Below are 22,000 nucleotides of genomic sequence, written 5' to 3'. Positions count from 1 at the left end.
TTTATTTCATTTATTATTACACAGTTGCATAATTTAAATATTATTAGATAGATAAGTCCATTTAGGATTAAAATATATTCATTTATTTTGTAACTGTCTTTAATAAATAAATTTAAATTTAAATACATTATTACAGTATTGTACTCTTATACTTTAAATTGAAAGATGTATTATTTATTTTTATCAGAATTTTATTACAACAATTATTCACCATGTAACGCATGGGTTTAATCTAGTTTTTTACATCCAAAGATAAGGATTTTTTTTTTTACTAAACATAAGCTCCTCATTCCCTAGCTAGCTAGTAGTAAAGTGTTAAGTCGATCATTTTATGATTCGTATATAATTACAGATAAGTTTTTCTTGATAGGTTATAATACAGGTCTCTGTAGGATGCTTAATTATGAACTAATCAATTATCCACATGCAAGCACCTACAGTCCTATATATACAGGGTGGGGTTCAATAAATGATTTTAGTTGAACTTCCAATTCATCAGGAGCAGCTTTGCATAAAACAAAGTAACAAACTTTAGGATATTCTCCTTGGCATTTACACATTTGCTCATATGACAGCCAAAAGTTTTATTTTTCCAAGAAAACTGAAAACAGGTCATTGTGATCAATGTTACCGACATGTCATCTGCCATGCCATCATTTTGACCGGGTAACTTGATAAGATTAAAAATTTCTGAAAGTTGGCTATACGTGTCTAATTTTCTAATCAAGTTTTATGTATAAGTTTGAACCTTTTTGTGGGTTAATAGATTTGTAATATTGCTGAAAAAGAAATTAAGCAATAATGCTGGTTATCTTCTGCAGTAACTGTTTCACTTAATTTCGTCGTATCATTTTATCAGTGTTTCCATTGTGCTATCTCGTCAAATGACCAGGGCAAAATCGCCTGTAATTGATTCATTACTTGCAACATTTTTTTTTCCTCATGACTCAGCTCTCTTTCATTTTAAAAGCTTGACATTCCGAAACTGATGCTGTCGTTGACATTCTTAACTTCTTTTTCTAACCTTATGGACAAAACCTTAAGATGTGCTAGCTTTCTCAACATAAGACCAGAACCTTTTGGTTGTTTTGTTGGATTGCCTCAATATCACTTCTGCTATTGCAGTATATTTGTGGTTCATTAGGATTCTTAAAGAAGTGCTTATGTATAAGAACCTACTGAGATTCACAAAAAAAAAAAACTACTTATTTAAAAATTTGACATAGGATGGGGGTGACGTCTATTTCACAAGAGAATGTAGCAGGATTAAAAGCACCAATGATTTGGGAATGCAAGAGCACAATACCTGTTCAACCATTAAAAAGAAAAATAATAGACATGTATGATGACCAAATAGGCCACTTTTAATTGAACAAGAGTATGTAAATGTTTACAACAAAAGACATGCCCACATTCATGATTAGTTTGTCTACTACAGTATCCCTGTCAGCTGTTCCATTCTTCTGCTAGTTTGTGCTAAAGATAATAAGATGGTCTCATGCTATGTCTTAACAGAGGTTCTATGAATTAGGTAGATTCATGAAAACCAATTCATACATACCATAATCTCTTTTTTTCCTGACCGTATTGGACACAAAAACAAAAATTTGCAGCGATAACTCATTAGCAATTTGGCCATTTAAATATGGTTGAAAACTTTTTGATGCTAACGCACACACAGGCTTGTGTCCGGCTGACACTGAAGCCTCAACAAGGAAAAGAAAAACCAGCACAAGCATACCATGCCTCACCTTGCACTTGGTAAGGTGGGATAGTATATTTTCATGCATCATAGCATAATTCTCCATTAGGGTTGAAGCAATTCATGCTACATGGCAACCATTGTTTGACAAGAGACTACCTATGCTGAGAAGTAGCTCATCATATATCGGCTAAAAACAAAGAATGCCTTACTAAACAGAAATATTAAGCATAGATTGAAGAGGGGTATCAGCAAATACAATGCTGGTACAAGAGTATAGAAATATCCTACCAATAGTGCTTATTGAATTAAACAAAAGATCTAGTAAGTTTACTTCCATAGGTACTTAAGAGCGAAAATGACTAAACACTGATGCATATGGTTTAAGATAAAGCAGACCAATTCCTCTTACAACAAGCACAACAAACATACATCTTCAGTGATCAGAACTGCTTCCTCTCCAAACTATGCTTTTTCCTCACCTGCAACCACAAAGAAGAAAGAGAAACTAGTTAATGATAAAATCATGTATATATGAATACTGATTAATTAAGCATATGAAGGATAATATTAAGAAAATTGAGGGGATGTGTAGTTACTTCATTGCTGTGGCCACACTTTTTCTTCCTGCAGTTCACAGCCCTTGGGTGGAGACGTGCATAGCACCTTAACAAAATAACAATTCAGCTTAATTAGGACACAAGATTTGGAAGCCCACAAAAATCACAAACAAGTTCAACTACAGATACTCAATTGCAAGTAAAGAAGCATTCCAAGCGTAAAAATACAAGAGTAGTAATTTAGCTTTTGAAAACTTACTTGCGGCAAATTGACAAACGTTGGACATACTTTAGAGCCAATTGCAACAAATTAGGATCAACATTGCGAGGGTAGTGTCCTCCCTTTCCTCCTCCTCTTAGCCTCAACACCAAGTGAAGTGTCGATTCTGAACAAAGATAATAAGTAAATAACATTTAATAACAAAAACTTAATAAGTGCCATCATATTCTATTCCAACAAATAATAATGACAATAATAATAGAATTCAACAGATTCTATGCATTCTTAGTTACAATTAAATCACAGTAACAACAAGTAAAACAACGAGATAAAAACAATAGACTTGTAATAAGAAACATAAGTTTCATGGATTAACAACCAAATTCTCAAACAAAACAGTTAAGGTATATAAACTGCGTTTTCAAGTAAAACGAGAACATAACGAAAACAACTTAACATAGCTGCTGGTTCTGGTTTGTTATTTGGTTTTTGCTCACGAAGGTGAAACGATTTAAATTGCAAAACTACACCTTACAAACATTATATACACGAAAGTCAAGCAATTAATCCATGAAACCAATTATATATAAAAAAAATCAAAGAAAAACTAGTTTCAGTTCCACAAACAAGAGCACCGAAATCAAATGATAACAACAGTATGATACAAAAAAAGCCAACAAATCTACCTGAATAAATATAATAACCTCTTACCACCAGGCTATTTAAGCATCATAAATATCTATCAGTTAGCACTACATACAGCAAAACTATCCATCTATATTTATATATTTACATCATTATTATCGTTCATAAAAAACAACACAAACATATATCCAACAAATATCATATTGAAAAACCAAAAATATGTTATAATAATCATATATATTGTAAGAAATAATAATAATAAAGGGAGAAAGGAAGAAAGGAAAAGACCTTTCTGGATGTTGTAGTCAGCAAGAGTACGGCCATCCTCAAGTTGCTTTCCGGCAAAGATCAAACGCTGCTGGTCTGGTGGAATACCTATACATGTACATATATATACAAAAAATGAAAAAGATTCATTATTTATGATATAAAGAATGTTAATAAATAATTAAATATAGAAGAATATTCACAATCATTAGAATAATAATAAAAAAAATGATTACAGTATTATTTACTTCGTATTATTTTGGATGTATGAAAAACGTGTTGTTAAAAAACATATATATAACGAAAAACGATACATAATGGAAATGAAATATACCTTCCTTGTCTTGAATCTTAGCCTTGACATTGTCAATGGTGTCACTGGACTCAACCTCAAGTGTGATCGTCTTCCCAGTCAAGGTTTTCACAAATATCTGCATCTTGATTTTCTTTCCGATGAATCCGATCTGATAATTCAATGAGACCGCTTTATGACACCACTTTTATATATATACTTATATCAAGCTTTAACAACTAGGGTTTTGCTAGCTTTTTGGGCCCTAAAGGCTTAACACCATATGTTAAATGGGCCCAATAAAATTTTCTATTTGTTTTATTTATTTATAAATAAATAATTAAAACAGTTTATCGTTAGCGTAGCCTCGATAAACCGATTGAGTTTTTAAAGTTATATATGATAAGTAATTTTTTTTTTTACTACAAGTAAGCTAGAAAAAATAAGCCAAGCCGAACACGTATTTCTTTTGAATAAAACTTATCGCGTTGATTTTTATATGATAATAATCACCAAACATGTAGTGATTGAATATCACACTAATTTCATATATGTCACATACCGCATATATGTCGACCAAATTACCACTAAACTTAGCCAATACCATTAGTCTACCTATACGCTAATTGTAACATGTATTAAACATATATAGAGTAGACAAACTACATAACAAAAACTCAATCAGCAGTCATTTTGGTATACCCGATCACCAAAAAATCCCCAAGCTGCGAGCATATGTTCCACTCGAGCATCACTCTTAAACTTTAACGACATGTGAAATTAACATTTATACAACACCATTTATATGATAAATTTAGCTGGATTCTGAAGGGAGGCTAAAGACTAAAACTAATTTATCGAATAGGGTCACATGACACCATTAGGATGTTAAAAATGTTTACATGTTACATTTAAAAAAATTTATTACACTACTCAAACCGTAATAAAGAACGAATATAAATTGATGATATATCATGGGTTTTGAATACGAGCCCAATTCCAAAAATAACATAAAATACACTTTGGCACTTTTAGGCAAAGAAGATGCATGTGTTTGTTTATTTGATACGGTGAAGTGAATGAACAATCTTAACATATATACTATAAAACAGTTGAACTAATGACTTATTAACTAATCAAATCATTCAATTTCATCAAATTAACTCTCGCTTATGTCATCATTTAGATTAACTATAAATTAAAATTTTTTCTTATAGACGATTCATTGAAAATTTTTCTAAGATTGCTCAACCCTTAACCTTATTGACTCAACGTGAAAGAAGATTTGATTGGGGCGAAAAACAAGAACAAGCATTCCAATTGTTGAAGGACAAGTTGTGTGATGCACCCATTTTAAGCTTGCCCGATGGAGTCGACGATTTTGTGGTGTACTGTGATGCATCCGGGCAAGGGTTGGGTTGTGTCTTAATGCAACGGGGCAAGGTAATTGCTTATGCATCTAGTCAATTGGAGGTTCATGAGAAAAATTACCCGACACATGACTTAGAATTGGGAGCGGTCGTATTTGCTTTGAAATGTTGGAGGCATTACTTGTACGACACTAAAAGTGTGATCTATACCGATCACAAAAGCCTTCAACACATTTTCGATCAAAACGAGTTGAATATGAGACAAAGAAGATGGCTTGAACTTTTTAGTGACTACGATTGTGTTATCCGGTATCACCCGAGTAAGGCAAATGTTGTAGCCGATGCCTTGAGCCAAAAAGAACGGATAAAGCCAAAACGAGCTAGAGCCATGAGCCTCACCGTGATAAAGAGTGTCGGTGACTCCATCATTGAAGCACAAGGATTGGCAACTAGGCCGGAAAACTTCATCAATGAAGCATTACACGGCTTAAAGGAACAATTTGATAGGAAAGATGATGGCGAGTTGTACTTTGTTGAACGATTATGGATACCCGTTCTTGGCGGGTGGCGGATAAAATTGATGAATGAAGCGCATAAGTCGGCCTACTCGGTTCATCCGGGTTCCGACAAGATGTATTTTGGGTTGAGAGACTTGTATTGGTGGCCGGGGATGAAGAAAGATATTGCTAGGTATGTTAGCGAATGCCTCACTTGCTTGCAAGTAAAAGCCGACCACAGGAAACCGCCCGGGTTGCTTGTTCAACCGGCGACGCCAAAGTGGAAATGGGAAGATATCGCTATGGACTTCATCACGAAGTTACCAAGAACGAGAAATGGTCGGGACACCGTTTGGGTGATAGTTGACCGGTTGACTAAGTCGGCTCACTTCTTAGCCATCCGAGAGAAAGATAAATTTGACACCTTGGCATGCTTGTACGTCAAAGAGATAGTATCCAAACATGGAATGCCAATTTCCATCCTATCCGATCGGGATGCCCGATATACTTCACAATTTTGGAAGGCGTTCCAAGAAGCAATGGGTACTCAACTCAATTTGAGTACGGCGTTCCACCCTCAATTCGATGGTCAAACCGAAAGAACGATTCAAACGCTAGAAGATATGTTACGGGCTTGTGCCATTGAATTTGGTGGCAATTGGGATGAGCATTTACCGTTGGTTGAATTCTCCTATAATAATAGCTATCATGCTAGCATCGGTATGGCGCCGTTTAGAGCTTTGTATGGGAGAGATTGTAGATCACCGGTAGCTTGGGCGGAGGTTGGTGAAAGCCAACTCATTGGGCCCGAAATTGTTATTGAAACAACTAAGGTGATCTCACAAATTAAAGAGAAACTGATAGTGGCTTGCGAGAGACAAAAGAAGTATGCAAATGTTAGACGACGACCCCTTGAATTTAAAGTCGGTGACTACGTTTTGTTGAAGGTCTTCCCCGTGGAAAGGGGTGATTCGGTTTGTGAAGCGCGGTAAGTTGGGCCCGAGATACATTGGCCCATTTAAAATCCTTAAACGAATCAGGCCGGTAGCGTATCGATTAGAACTTCCCCCAAACTTGAGTGGAGTTCACAACGTTTTTCATGTTTGCAATCTTAGGAAATGCTTGGTCGACCCGACTCTTCATGTGCCTATGGAAGAGATCCAAGTCGATAGTACGTTGAAATTTGTAGAGGAGCCGATTGAGATCCTAGACCGTCAAACTAGAAAGCTTAAGAACACTCGATACACGTTTGTCAAGGTTAGATGGCGAGCGAGACGTGGACTCGAGTTTACTTGGGAACGGGAGGACTCAATGAAAGCCAAGTATCCTCATTTATTCGATGAATCTAGTTAGCTTTAGATTTCGGGACGAAATCCCTTTAACGGGGGAATGATGTAACATTCGTGATTTTTGATTTAATTGACTTGTAACTAAATGATATTTGAAAATGAGCGAATTTGTTAGTTTACATGAATTATCGAACATTTTGTTGCATAGTAACTTAACGTGAAGTCTAATTGTGTAAACGGTCTCGTTTTAGCGTTTAAATGGTTAACGTTTAGCTATTTGTCGAATTTAGCGGAGCGGGAGCCCAAAAATGGACTCCCTAGGTCGGCCCCCATTCCCCTCTCACTCACACACTTCATTCACTTCCCTTATCTATTTACTTCATCTCTCTCTCTCCCTCATTTACTCTTTCTTTCTCTCTTTCAACCACCACCCAAAATCATCATAAATTATCCATAAATATCCCTAAATTTTGTGTTAGTAGTAGTAAATTAACAAAATCAAGTAACCCTAATAATAATAATAATCACTCCTCAAAGAAATCAAGGTTTATAAGTGTTCATCCAAGTTTTTGCCCTAAACCCGAATTTGGAAGATTTCGACCCTCTTGGTAAGTTAAATTCGTCTTAAATCCTTTCCTTCATTTTATAACGTCATTACTGGTCATATCTAAGAAACCCTTGGTCAAAATCGGGCTAAAACTTGAAATGGGTCAAATTCGGGTTTCATTAGGGTTAGTTTGGGTCAAGAACGATTTGGACATGTAATTGTGTTAAAGGATTAAATTTGTTTGATGAAACATGTTTTTTTATACTCAATGATGTTTGTTTAAGCATAAAAATGAACCTTGAAGCACCACAAATCGATTTGGATGTCAAAAATTGAGTTTGGTTCATGTTTGGCATGTTTTTGAACTGATCTGGGCATCGGTGCGTCGCACCTCCTCCTTGGTGCGCCGCACCAAAGTCTAGTTGAGGTTTCTGGACAAAATTTGCGCCGCACCCCTCACTTGGTGCGCCGCACCTGCATTTTGGTGCGTCGCACCTATCCTCCAGAAACTCGCTTACCTTGTTTCGATCGTAACTTTTGATCCGTAAGTCCGTTTTAGGTGTATGACCTATCGTTAGAATCGTATAAGAGTTTAGTTTCTCTTAGTATCATCCTTTTTATGAGAAGCTATCACCATTTTTCCCGAGTCCCTTGTTTCTCCAATCGTGTATCCGACGTCCGACCTTGGGGTGTCTTGTAATGGCCTAGGGTGACTTATATTGTAACGTAATCCATAATGTGATGATTTAATGTGATATAATAGGTTTTTGACCGTTGTGCTCCCCGCTTATCCGCTTAGTCACCTTCTACCAACGCTTAAAACAAAGGTGAGTTTCGTAGCCCCTACGTTTACGTTATTTGGGGTGTAAAGTGTACTCGTTTGTTAAATGCTTGTTAGTTGATATGATTGATTATGATAGTGAACGAGATGATGATTACTTACTTGTTTTGCTTGTTCACGTGATTGCATGTGTTATGATTACGCATTGTTCATCATGTAAGTCGTGTCGGTTTATTACGCATTATTTATTATGTAAGTCATGCCAGGAACGTATTTTTACGCATTGTTTATCATGTAAGTCGTGCCGGTTACTACGCATTATTCATTATGTAAGTCGTGTCAGGAAACGTATTTTATGCATTGTTCATCATGTAAGTCATGCCGGTTATCAATATTGTTAAACGTTGACTTGTGTTGATTTGTGTGGACATGATTAGGTATACTAATCCTCGTGTAACATTAACGGTTGCTATCTCGGCACATTTGATCTCTTTATCTAAACATACGAACTCACCAACTTTATGTTGACACGTTTTAGTACACTTTTCAGGTGATCAGGTAATTGGAAGACGTGTTGGTTGATGATTGATGGTTTGCATGCTAGGATTGGACTTGGACTTACTGTGGATCTGTGATTCATTATCCCCGCTTATGGGTTATGCTTAGGATCATATACCATCTTTTGTACTCTTTTTTGTAAATGTTTGATGGTCGTGCTCCTTATGCCTTTTTGAATGGTCATGGACTTGTATTTGATTAAATTGTATGGATTACCAATCCTTTTAATGCATCTAGATTTGTCTCTACTTAATTTCCATGTCATGCTGTGCTTTTCTTGTGATATCCCATTATTCCGCATTGTTACTATTCTTTACACGCATTTCCGTACCTTTATTTTTAATATATATATTAATTCATCCGCACCAATTTAACCAGTTTATTGACCACGATTCATAGTCAAACATTAAACTTAAAAAGTCAAAGTCAACATGAGTACCATTAACAGTCACATGATTTGTTCAATTCTATATTCTAAGGCCTCATTAAAGCTGTTGAAGGCTCTTCGAAGACTCCGTCGATATCGACGTTAGTGCTAGCAAGCTCGTCGATGGGCTCTTCATCGCTGCCCTTTGTAATTTTGAAACCGTTCGACAGGATTGTGTGGGGCCGATGAGCATTTACAATGGCTAAATAGAAAAATAAATTTTCAAATTAAATAGAAAAAATAAAATTTGGAAAAAGAGGTGAGAAAGGGGCCTTATTGAGAGCGGTAATTCTTGGGTGTGTCACTGTGTCTAGGAGAGAAAAAAGATCGTTTTGCAGGCATGTCTCCATGAGTTATGTTAAATAAAAGGAAATGATGTGATGATGATAGTATTAGGGCCGTTTCCAAAAATGATAACAAAAATTTGGACTCAAGGCAAAATGAAAACATAGGCCCTCAAAGTTATAGAAATTTAGTCTAATCTTTATTGATTTATCACTTTCATTTTTCAATATATATATATATATAATCAAACTTTCACTTGTGTTACTAAAATTTTATCTTAAGTTAATATAATAAAAGATGATGTAACCTAAAGCTACAAAACCTGATTTTCTTGGCCCTTACGGAAACTGGGCACTCCTTGTCCCACCTCAAAAACGCCCTTGAGTCGTAAGGCGAAATTTGGGTATCTTGAAAGTGGAAAATGATGTAACGCTGATGTGACATGTCATAAGTTGATAACTTGGTTTTTTTATTTGCTTAGTCGTCCTTAAAACTTATTTAGTAGTAAAAATTAGTGGTGTAAAGACGGTTTATGTTTTTGATTAATATAGTCAACTTAATTACTCATAATTGTTTCAACACGTATAGTAAAACTAAAAAAGCTCTAATTATTTTGACCACAACAGACATGTTAATTCCACGTCAGACTATAACTTGTGCCATGTCACACGAACATGAATTTTCAAAGACTTACTGTTAGCCAAAAGCACTTTTACAAAAGCCATGCACACGCGATGCAGATGTCAACATTTTCACCATTTTTTTCCTAATCTATCCTTTCTATCACTTACTATTTACACCGTAAACAAAATACGACACGACAATCTCACCAAGGTCACTATAGTCATTTACACAAGAACCTGATTCGTTTTACCCCTTAAATCTCTCTAACAATCAACTAAAACCCTATTATATATAAAATCTTTTTAATTATTTCCCATCCCCATCGGATATCAAAAAACAAACACCAACCATGGCCAAACTCAGTGTCCTCATCATCCTTTCTCTTCTCATACTCTCTACCATTACACTTCCATGTCTCGGAACTGACTCGACCGGAGAATCATCCAACACGGTTCCAGCGGAATGCCAAAAGTCTGGCGGCGGTCCGTGCCATAACAAAACCAAATCTTTAAAGCTTAAAATAATCGCCGTTGTAGCAATCTTGATCACTAGTATGTTGGGTGTCACGCTACCTATACTTGCAAAGTCGGTACCCTCGTTACACCCCGATAAGAAGTTATTTGTGTTGGTTAAAGCGTTTGCTTCGGGTGTAATTCTCGCAACAGGGTACATGCATGTTTTACCCGATTCATTTGAATGTTTGACGTCCGAATGTTTGCCTGAAAAACCATGGAGCAAGTTTCCTTTTACTACTTTTATTGCAATGTTTTCTGCTGTCGCGACATTAATGATTGATTCATATGCAATGAGTTGGTATAAGAAGTATGGTCCTTCAGCCCATAGACAAATAATTAGCAATAAGAACCCTGACCCGGAAATAAAAAATTCGGGTCATTCTCATTCCCATGCTGACGGTTTATCCACGCTTGATGATCCTGCATCACAGTTGAGGCGATACCGTGTGGTTGCTCAGGTACTAATTAAAATTATATATTAAACTTATACACTTACTATAATTTTTCCATATTAATTATATATAGTATAGTATGTATATAATAATGACTTCCAGTGCATACAGGTATTGGAGCTAGGAATAGTGGTACATTCGGTTGTGATCGGGCTGTCGATGGGGGCATCAGATAATCTATGCACCATAAGACCTCTTGTGGCTGCTTTATGCTTCCATCAGTTCTTTGAAGGAATGGGCCTTGGTGGTTGCATTCTTCAGGTTCATTTCTATTTTTTTTTATTCTTTTGTAATTATGTTTCAAGTTAGATTAGATGAAAAAAAATTAAAAAAGAATCTGATTTTAAATTAACTAATTGATCTAATTGGCCGAGTGATTAATTAATTATATATATATAGGCAAACTATGAGATAAAGATGAAGGCAATATTGGTGTTTTTCTTCTCGATAACGACTCCATTTGGGATTGCACTTGGGATCGGGCTGTCAAATGTGTATCAAGAGAATAGCCCGACGGCGTTGATTGTGGTGGGAGTGCTAAATGCGGTGTCAGCAGGGCTGCTGAATTACATGGCGCTGGTGGATCTGCTGGCATCGGATTTCATGGGGAAAAAACTTCAAAATGATATGAAACTTCAAGCAATTTCATATGTTGCAGTTGTTTTAGGTGCTGGAGGCATGTCCGTGATGGCTATTTGGGCATAAATTCAATTTAATTTGCATTATTCCATCATTTTTCATTATATTATGAATGATTAGGCGGCCGGGATATATATATATGTATGTGCATGTAAATGTAAATGTGAATGAAATGATTTTATATTTCTAATTAATTAATGATCGTCCAAAATACTATAGTTAGGTTTTGCAAATCTAGCTTTGAGACGAGCTAATAACACTCTAACCAATAAATAATGTCTGAAAATGTATTAAACTTTAGATTAGTGATTACTAACAAGGTTTACAAAACTATGTTGCATATCCGTTGTTTCACGGAAAATTAAGTTGAGGGGGGCTGGATGTTTTTGATGGCTTGAAACTGATGAGTTTGATAAGCATCATATCAGTCCATGCATGTTCCATGATAATTAGGCGAGTGTACGTGAGATGCTGGCCGGTATAGTAGCTAGTGTTTGTTTGATGTACACCAATTGATAATATGACCGATTTGATTTTTTTTCCCATTTTTCTTTATGTATATTTTTATTTGAATATTTGATTTTTATGTGTTTTTTTTTTTTTAATTGAATACTTGTTTAAAGCGACGTGATGATTCAAGAGGGAATATTCAAAGCAATATATACATGTGTAACAAAATTACAATGATTGTATACATGTGTTTTTGATGTTATATATATATAAATCAAGCTAGTTTGTGTTAAACTCGACTCTGGGCAACAACGAGGTGCTTTGTCTTTGACTGAGGCGATCTTGAAGTTTTTTTTTTTTTGGATAAAGAGGTTGTTAACGTACGTACGTTACCTACCCAAATGTTGGTCCAATAAAACTTGGTATTCTTACCATTGCCAACCTTCTTTTTAAATTGAACAAGGAGTAGTGGAATTAAGTTGAGAGGTTTATTATTCAAGATAGGAATTTGCTTCTAAATTTCCGAACAAAGGTCAAAAAGCCGAGAAGCTGTTTCGAATGGTTGAAACTTGAAACCCAAAGGGAACCACGAATGGATTTGATAAGTCTCACACCCCATTAAGTGTTGGTTTGACTTGAAAAGTCACCACCACTATCACTTTGAAAATCGATATTCAGATATCCAATCCAACCTTTTATATTTGGATGTCTAAATTTCCAAAAATATTCCAATTTCAGATATTTTTTCAAGACAGTGATGATTTTGGTTATTTTAAATTATGAATTTACATATGGTCTTACATACAAACACTCGATTAAAACTGACATGATGTGGACATTAATTATATGTCAATGCGCGCAATACAAGTATACATGTATTGTGAATGCTCTTAGCATCATTAGACTTATTAATCCCATCTCTTTCCCAGCCTCTTTTACTTTATTTGTCCGGATGCTTAGCATACGACTTCTTGGTGCGTAGTGGACTTTTAGATGTTAACTAAATTTTAGACCCGTGTCCAATACTGGACACAAGCTTTACGATATTATCAATATTAGATGTTCATACATTTAATTTATAAAAGCTTATAATTTTGAACGTATACACTTCTAAATGTTATACTTTGCAAGTTATAGTACAATAATCACATGTTCGTCACTGTCATTATTAGCTAAGACATATTGATGGAATTGTTTGTCGTAGTCATTCCACAAGGTACATGCTATAATGATTTCTCTATTATAAAATTTTTGAAACCAGTTGTACTCATAATTTGATATTATTATTAAAGATAATTAGGAATTAAAATATAAACATACTTGTGATCTTATACATGATATTCAAGTATATGTATTTGATCATAATGCGGACTCATAACACGAATAGGTTTACTTTCAATCACATGTTTTATGATAATTAGATAACAATTAGGGTTGTTTTCATACTCTTTGATAACAATTATAATTCTTGATTTGAGTGACTATTGTAACTTTAAAAAATTAAATATAAATACCTTTTGTAACTTTTTAAAAAATTCTCCTCAAGTTGATGCTAAAAATAAATATAAATTAAGTATTGAGGGCTAAAAAGTGTAATTATTGATGAAAAACAAAAAAGTGTAAATTAATGAGATTTTTTCTACAAATTAGTATAAATACTAATATAATAATATATTTGGATAATGATTATTAGAGTTTTTAATTTATAGCTAATCTAAATGATGACATAAGCAAGAGTCAATTTGATGAAATTGAGCGATTTGATTGATTAATAAGTCATTAGTTCAACTGTCTTATAGTATATATATATATATATATATATATTAAGATTAAGATTATTCTAAGTTTGGCTGTAAGTAATTTAATTAGACGTTATCATGATGCCTGATTTGTTTTGCAGTTCAAACTAGACGTACGATATTTGATGTACGTAGAGTCGAAAGAGATATAGTAAACACAAAATTATCGATGATACATCAACATACAACATACTAGAAGTTTTTTTTGACCCCACTAAACGAAATAATTAGATTTTGAAGTGTTCAAGTTGATTTCTGATCACTTATTTAATGCATGCCTCATGACTCAAATTTTTCCATTACTAATTATAAGTACTAGCTAGCTACATCGATATATACTTAATAATTTCTCAAAGCACTAATTAAAATTCTAAAAAATGGATCTCTTCTGCTATGCTTCTCTCGTATCTCTACTCTTTGTTATTGGTGTTTCATTCTCATTATATTTCATGTTTTACTACAACTATAAACCAACTATCAAAGGGAAACTCCCACCCGGTCGAAAAGGGTGGCCCGTGATTGGAGAAAGTATCGAGTTTCTTTCCACAGGCTGGAAAGGCCACCCTGAAAAGTTCATCTTCGACCGCATGGCTAAATTCTCACCTCTGGTCTTTAGGACTTGTCTAATGTTAGAAGACACTGCAGTGTTTTGCGGTTCGTCTGGTAACAAGTTCTTGTTCAGTAATGAGAACAAACTTGTCCAAGCATGGTGGCCTTCTTCTATAGACAAGATTTTCCCTTCAAACCAAACATCCAAAATAGAAGCAATTAAGATGAGAAAAATGCTTCCTAACTTCTTCAAGCCCGAAGCCTTACACCGATACGTTCCGATTATGGACATGATCACACAAAAACACTTCACCAACGAGTGGGAAGGCAAGGACAAAATTGTAACCTATGAACTTACCAAGAACTTTACTTTTTGGCTTGCATGCAAGATCTTTGTCAGTATTGACGACCCCGAAAGGGTCAAGTACTTATCTATTCCATTTGAGAGCATCGCTTCAGGGGTGCTCTCAATCCCTATAGACCTCCCCGGAACACCGTTCCGGAGAGGGATAAATGCTGCTAACTTCATCAGAAAAGAACTCATTGGAATTATAAAACAAAGAAAAATTGATTTGGGAAGCGGGAAAGCATCACCTACACAAGATATACTATCACACATGCTTTTCTATAGATCAGATGAAGATGGAAAGTTCATGGAAGAATATGATATTGCAGACAAGATCCTTGGATTATTGATCGGTGGTCATGACACTGCAAGCTCTGCGTGCGCTTTTATTGTCAAGTATTTGGCCGAGTTACCCGAAGTTTACGACAAAGTCTACAAAGGTACTATCAATATTACTTTATAATATGGATTTTTTATTATTTTCTTTTTTTTATTGTGGATTCTAAAAAGGTCATAAAAACAAAGTAAAATCATAGGGGTGTTTTGTGAGTTAATTAAGAGAAAATTGTAAAAAAAAAAGAAAAAGTCCCCAATTAATTTTTCTTTCTCTAAAGTTATAATATTAAAGTGTATATATGTGCACTACCTATCTATCATGTATACTTACCAACGAGCAAATAACTCATTGGTATAAGAGATTTCACACAAATCTTTCAGTGGTGCAAGATCTATGTTTGAGTCTTGTTGAGGGGTAGAGTTTTATCCCAACTAAATGTTGTGTTTAGGTAGTTTAATTGGAAGGGTTTCCTTCTACAAGGTATTGAGGGTGAAGGGGATCTCTAATGTGGACTCAATTAAGACAACGTAAGCTAGATCTTCTAGAACGAGCAAATGATCCACACCTTTAAAAAAAAAAAAAAACTATCATATATACTTGTATAGTTGTGAGCTAATTGAGAATGTGTTGTCCCTTTGATCTATCGATACCACCGGTCCTATTTAAAATAATACGTAAGATGAGCTTTCAAGCCTAAAAACAATAAAGATAAAAACAAGTATGATATTAACGAGATTAAAAGGAAATTAAAGAGGGGGTACATAATCACTAGAAAAGTCTTTCTGGAATTTATAGCAGTATAGTATGGATGTGGATGTAGTCGAAACACATGACTGTCGTATTAATGAGCGTACGACTCACACTCATCTTTTTGAGATGTGTCAGCAAGTAGATTTGCTTCTATTCAAAATGGCATAGTTTGAAAAAAATATTTATCAAAATGGTATAATTTAAAAAGTATTTATCAAAATGGTGTTTTTAATAAAAATATTTATTAAAATGGTGTTTTTATTAATTTTGTAGGATTTTGACTAAAAATTATATTGTATCTGTTTTATCAACTTTGCTAAACTATCAAAACTAGTATCTATCTATTAATTACCAAATACTAATTTTGTATGTTCCATTATTCGTAGCTCTTCATCTATATTTTTTTAACTTTTCATTGAGTCTTTCTATAACTCATGAATTTTCATAATATTATAAAATCAATTCGATATATCTTGAATAAGTAAGGTACCACATTCATATAAACACTAACAACAATAAGAAAAAAAAATGGAAATCATCAAGTTTTAGAGATATTATGTGATCATTGGTTTCGACAAAACAAAAGCAAAAAAAGTGCGTGATAACATAAAACAAAAAGAAAAAAAACATTGAATAAGAATATAGTATATGATAAACAATGAAACTCACCAAGTAGTCAAAGCTTTACTCGTTGATAATTTTTAATTTTAAGATAAATAAATATGAAGTAGCAACATCAATGATATGATAGAGAAATAAAGTTTATTTGATACGTAAGAGAAATATGGTTTATGTATAAAATCAATAATTTTTAGTCAAAATACCACAAAAATTAATAAAAACACCATTTTAGTAAATACTTTTTAAACTACACCATTTTAGTAAATATTTTTTTCAACGACACCATTTTGGGTATTAACTCCGAATGTACTAGGTAAGCATTAAATTAGCTAGAGGTAGTTACATGAACAAAAAAAAAATTTCTTTTTGTTAAATGAACGAATATAAACAAAACTTCCGTTCGTTCATTTATGTTCATGAACGTTCGATAATCTATTCGTGAACGTTCATTCGTTTATGTTCGTGAACAATCGTTCGTGAATATTGTTTGTTTATGTTCGTGAACAATCGTTCGTGAATATTGTTTGTTTATGTTCGTTAACATTCATTCATTTATATATGTTTGTTTATATATACTAATACCAAATCAATTATACCTAAAAAGTAGTTTTAAATATAAATATTTCTTATATATATAGGATAACTTTCCGGTAAGAACAAGTTAAAAATAAGAGCAGTAAGAACAGTTTATCACTATTGGATGAAAAATTTTAAAGGCCAAGATGAATGAGGGCGTTTTTGAAATATTATGTAGAATTAATGGTGAATATGTCTTTTTACATGTATTTTAAAGGACATGATAGTAAATGAAAATAAAAATAAAAAAAATAAAAAAAAAAAGAAGAAGAAGAAGAAGAAAGAAAGGCATGCGACATGTAGACGTTCATGGCAGTTTTTAGATAAGCAAAAGAAGTTACACAATCAACATGTAACTCCACGTTCAATATTTGTTAAAGTTGGATGATAATATTTGTATAAGACACAGGAGTAAACTTATTAGAATATACATGATAAATTTACTCAAACGTTATTATTGTATAATAATATACTATTATGTATCCTTTTTGGAATCATTGGTAAATGAAGAGAAAATGCATCCAAAGAATAGAAAGGAAGAAAACACCATAAACAACCCACTAGATAACTCACGTATTAAATTTTAACTTTGAATTTCATGGCATGTGATTTCCAAATTCAAAATGCATCCTCGTACAGTTAATGAAGTAAAAAGTGCATCCTGATTGTAATAGGATCGAGTTTTGCATCCATTGTTTTAAAATGATTTGTGTATCCAATTCGAGTTAAGCATCTACATTTAAAAGTTATCGAGACTCTTTATAAAAGATTTTTGTGCATCCATTTATAAGAGTTATGCATCCATTTATATATGTAAAATTCTTTTCAATAATTTCAATAGTACCAAAAATGATATCAACACAAAGGACATTGATCAAAAAGTAAACATCAAAACTACAATATAAAAGACAACGGATATACATTACTATTATAAAAAGGAATTTGAAAAAACATGAATGTGAAATTGTTTCTGGATTTGATAAAATATATGGAACATGTATTAGTATATAACAATTTATAGATGATATGAAAGACGTTCTAATTGAAAAAGGTAGTTAATTTTATGGATTCAAAAACTGCTTGAAAAAGAATATAAATTAATTGTATTTTGCAATTGTCTAAATTACCTTTTTTTATATTTGATGATTTGAAATTCTCTTATTGGTTCTTACTTGTTCTTATTTTTATAGTGTTCTCATTGGATGGGCCCCCTATATATATATATATATATATATATATATATATATAGGGGATGAGAATATAAGGCTGTTAGGTATCTAAGCCTAGATGTAGAATATTCACATATTATTTTTTTAATTCATAAATATCATGGGACCCAAGCATTTAATCATTAATCAAAAATTATTAAAAAATTTGTTTGTGAGGGATTTCACACATAAGCTTAGATATCAGACAACCTTATATATTAACTTTTCCATATATATATATATATATATATTAATGTATATTCGATTATTAATACCTACTATCTAATATTTTTTATAAAAAAACTAAAATATAATTACTTCTTTTATATTAAAAGTGTAGGAGATATCCTATTATATTATTGGACTTGAAGTTTAAGCTTTAGACAATGAAAGGATATAAACATCTTTTTTTATTAGATAAATGTTGTATCGTTGTATCATAAGTAGGAATATTTCGTAAAACTTTTAATCGATTGATATATATTTTGTAATCTTGAATTTAAGTTGTAATACTTATAACTATATGTTTGTTCCTTGTAGTTAGTTTGTGTTTGTGAACATAAACGAACGAACATGAACAAGCTATTATGTTCGTGAACACAACTTTATGTTCGTTTATCCGTTCGTGAACCGTTTATTAAGTTAAATGAACAAGGTCCTTTTCGTGTTTGTTCGGTTCATTTACCGCCCTATATGAGCAGGGGTTTAGAACAAGAAAAGAACCGAACATTTTTAATTTCTTACCGTTCATGACTTTCGTTTGTTTATTTTGTTCTTTTGTTCGTGAACATTTGATTGTTTCTTCACATAATAAAAACTTCATTTACATAATTAATCTACATAATTTGTTAGTTATAGCTTTACCATCTATATATTTCGAAACAGTTTCCACGTTCGGATGTAAAAGATTACATAATTTGTTATATATAATTTAATAGAACAAACAGAAATCGCGAAATCTAAAGTACCGGGAGAATTGCTAAATTGGGAGGATTTATCGAAGATGAAGTATTCTTGGAATGTAGCAAGTGAAGTTCTTAGATTAGCCCCACCACTTCAAGGTACTTTCAGAGAAGTCATTACCGATTTCATGTACCATGGATATTCCATTCCAAAGGGTTGGAAGGTAAGCTAACGCGATGTACACGAAATATATATACATATATGGAAAAGATTTTAGTTCATCTGCTAATGGTTGCTTCATTTTCCGGCCAGTTGTATTGGAGTGCACATTCGACTCATAAAAATCCAGAGTTTTTTCCCGAACCTCAAAAGTTTGATCCGTCGAGATTTGATGGCAATGGACCAGCACCATATACATTTGTACCATTTGGAGGAGGGCCTCGTATGTGCCCCGGAAAAGAGTATGCACGGTTAGAAATACTAGTGTTCATGCATCATCTCATAAGAAAGTTCAAGTGGGAGAAATTGATTCCAAACGAGCCAATTGTAGTCAACCCAATGCCTAGCCCTGCCAAGGGGCTTCCAATTCGGCTATATCCTCATAACGCCCAAAGTTGATCGATATCTAGACATCAAATGGTATTAATGCGCGCGCTTTTAGCTTCAAATACGTGATGATTGACGAAGCCGTGTTGATTTCAATGTATAAAAAACTACTCCCGTCTCAAAAACTTGTCCATTTTTATCTTTTTAGCTTTTTGTTGTTCTAAATTCATCTTTTTAAGTACTCCGTATACGGAGTAATAGTTAATTAAAATGATAGTATTGAAAATAAAATTACAAACTTAATCTAATTATATTCAAGTGTATCAAAATATTCACGTAAAACAATCAAAACATTTAAGGTCAAAATAAAGAAACAAAACTATAAAAAGTCATAAGTGAACCGTCTTTTTTAGACAAATTAAATACTTTCTGAAATATATATGTTTAAAACTTAAATAATCTATAATTAATTTTTTTTTTATTAACAGGAAATCATTTTTATTATGAAAGTCTTTGTGAGACATTATATAATACTTGTGTTTTATGAATTTTCAGGCATCAAATTTATCATGATCTAACGGTGAAGATTTTATTACTGTTTTATCTTAACGTGTGTTTTACAATAATCAGATCTTTGCTATTGATAATACTTATCATTTCTTAAATGCTTACATGACTTATCATTTCTTAAATGCTTACATGGCTGGCAACCAGCCCTTTCTCCATTCTACAAGTTTGTGTGGAAGGAATGGCTCATTATCGTGTTAATGTGTTCGTTAGCGACTTAGCGGGAGTTTTCAATCAGGAGGTCGTAGTTACGTTTGTCAATACGGAATGAGTACTCGATAACCAATTGGCATGGCCGAAATATGTGTAATCCATGTCTACCCTCAAGAAGTGCCACGTATAATAAACTTGGAATAATAATCTGGTAGTTGCAGGTCATTGTCACAACACTAGTGATCGATATTTCTCATTCATACTGGACAAAATGTCAAAAATGGGAACAGTCGTATCAGAGTTAAACATTCAACCGTTTAACTAAAATCGTTTTATCACTGATAGGCTTATTAAAAATATATACTCGTATTTCTTTAAGAGCAAAGAGAAACGTGCAAAAAAGCTAATAAGTAATCGGTTGTTGAAAACTCGATCAGGATATCAATATATCATGTAGCAAAATCCGAATAGTGGTATGAGGTATAACTTTGATGAATCATAACTCATCATGCAGACGAGTTACTACTATTCATAAGATACAAAATTTCCGAGATATGGCCACGAAAAAGTCGCAATATATTGGTTAGTATCCTGAAACGAAAAAATAGGAAAAACCAATAAATAACTCGTAATTTTTGAACATCAGAACATGATGCAGGTGTGTTACTATTCATAATTTAATAGAGTATATAAGTCCATTGATAAGGTCTTAAACCTTGAAAAAATCAACCATGGTTCAAATCTTACTTTCTACATTTGTAGGAGTGTATTATTAGGAAAGTTTTTTAGAGTCCTAGGTTTTATTCCAGTATTGTGTGGTTCGAGCTCCCCAATTGGATGTCATTGTGGTATCTCAAATGCTAACTACGAATTGTTAAATACTAACTCGATGTTCAAAAAAAATTAAAAGTATATAAAAATAATATAATAGTTTTGATTATGAGTAAAATATGTAACTTTGTACTTTTGTAACATCGCTTTTTAGAAGTAAAAGTGTTGATAGAATCGAAGTATCTAAATGTTTTTTTCCCACACTCATACTTTTTTGTTTTTTTGAATATGTTAGTGACTTTGATTTTATAGCTTTTAAATTTTAATGGTACTTTATGGCTTCTAGTGACATTAATGTTAATATGGTATCACTAAATGGCATTCTTGTAGTGGCGTTATGGGGAACAAATATTGTAAGGTGTAAACACTAAACAATAATAATACATCACATTATAGTCTATAGGTTAGGCCGTTAGGGTGTTTACTTATGGGCCGGGTCAACCAGGTTTACCGTTATTTGGTTTCTTAATGTTTAAATATAAACTTGTAATCCAAAGTTCCAAACCAACTATGAATTCTCTTTTTTGGTATTGGTTTCTCGATTGGGTTGGGTTTCATGCTATTCAATGGACTAATTAAGGGGGTTAAATAAAGAATTAAAAATAATGCTCTGATTATTTTGGGCAACATATTTATCTTTTACTTTGGGCCTTTAGTCTAATACCTTGAAACATATGTGAAGATACTTTTGGGC

The 22,000-nt window shown here is 33.2% G+C and overlaps 3 protein-coding genes across 4 annotated transcripts; 2 read left to right on the top strand and 1 right to left on the bottom strand.

Annotated features, from left to right (window-relative positions):
- Positions 1-1,914: 1,914 nt before the first annotated feature.
- On the bottom strand, positions 1,915-3,865 carry LOC122593107 (ubiquitin-like). The gene is made up of 5 exons (XM_043765463.1): positions 3,729-3,865; positions 3,416-3,502; positions 2,522-2,648; positions 2,302-2,368; positions 1,915-2,184 (listed from the first exon to the last, which is right to left on the bottom strand). The coding sequence occupies exons 1-5, from the start codon at positions 3,829-3,831 to the stop codon at positions 2,146-2,148; spliced, it is 423 nt and encodes a 140-aa protein (XP_043621398.1). The 5' UTR covers positions 3,832-3,865; the 3' UTR covers positions 1,915-2,145.
- A 6,548-nt stretch (positions 3,866-10,413) lies between these two features.
- On the top strand, positions 10,414-11,736 carry LOC122594559 (fe(2+) transport protein 1-like). The gene is made up of 3 exons (XM_043766997.1): positions 10,414-11,037; positions 11,143-11,292; positions 11,431-11,736. Exons 1-3 carry the CDS (start codon positions 10,414-10,416, stop codon positions 11,734-11,736), a joined length of 1,080 nt encoding a protein of 359 aa, XP_043622932.1.
- A 2,541-nt stretch (positions 11,737-14,277) lies between these two features.
- On the top strand, positions 14,278-19,956 carry LOC122593012 (beta-amyrin 28-monooxygenase-like). 2 transcript variants are annotated; one of them, XM_043765347.1, is made up of 3 exons: positions 14,278-15,254; positions 19,254-19,432; positions 19,522-19,956. In XM_043765347.1, exons 1-3 carry the CDS (start codon positions 14,297-14,299, stop codon positions 19,825-19,827), a joined length of 1,443 nt encoding a protein of 480 aa, XP_043621282.1. In that variant the 5' UTR covers positions 14,278-14,296; the 3' UTR covers positions 19,828-19,956. The 2 variants fall into 2 exon arrangements, with proteins under 2 accessions (XP_043621282.1, XP_043621281.1); XM_043765346.1 differs by having other exon boundaries at positions 19,245-19,432.
- Positions 19,957-22,000: the final 2,044 nt, after the last annotated feature.

This window comes from Erigeron canadensis, chromosome 3 (genome assembly GCF_010389155.1).
Source record: "Erigeron canadensis isolate Cc75 chromosome 3, C_canadensis_v1, whole genome shotgun sequence".
Taxonomy (NCBI): domain Eukaryota; kingdom Viridiplantae; phylum Streptophyta; class Magnoliopsida; order Asterales; family Asteraceae; genus Erigeron; species Erigeron canadensis.
This window is presented reverse-complemented; position numbering and strand designations above follow the sequence as displayed.

Excerpts from the sequence above, each read along its gene's own strand:
- LOC122594559 (XM_043766997.1), top strand. The coding sequence starts at position 10,414 with ATGGCCAAACTCAGTGTCCTCATCATCCTTTCTCTTCTCATACTCTCT. Across the intron at positions 11,038-11,142 it reads GATACCGTGTGGTTGCTCAG|GTATTGGAGCTAGGAATAGT; the intron begins GTACTAATTAAA and ends CAGTGCATACAG. Across the intron at positions 11,293-11,430 it reads TTGGTGGTTGCATTCTTCAG|GCAAACTATGAGATAAAGAT; the intron begins GTTCATTTCTAT and ends ATATATATATAG.
- LOC122593012 (XM_043765346.1), top strand. The coding sequence starts at position 14,297 with ATGGATCTCTTCTGCTATGCTTCTCTCGTATCTCTACTCTTTGTTATT. Across the intron at positions 15,255-19,244 it reads TTACGACAAAGTCTACAAAG|AACAAACAGAAATCGCGAAA; the intron begins GTACTATCAATA and ends ATAATTTAATAG. Across the intron at positions 19,433-19,521 it reads CCATTCCAAAGGGTTGGAAG|TTGTATTGGAGTGCACATTC; the intron begins GTAAGCTAACGC and ends TTTTCCGGCCAG.
- LOC122593107 (XM_043765463.1), bottom strand. The coding sequence starts at position 3,831 with ATGCAGATATTTGTGAAAACCTTGACTGGGAAGACGATCACACTTGAG. Across the intron at positions 2,369-2,521 it reads CGTTTGTCAATTTGCCGCAA|GTGCTATGCACGTCTCCACC; the intron begins GTAAGTTTTCAA and ends TATTTTGTTAAG. Across the intron at positions 2,185-2,301 it reads AGTGTGGCCACAGCAATGAA|GTGAGGAAAAAGCATAGTTT; the intron begins GTAACTACACAT and ends TTGTGGTTGCAG.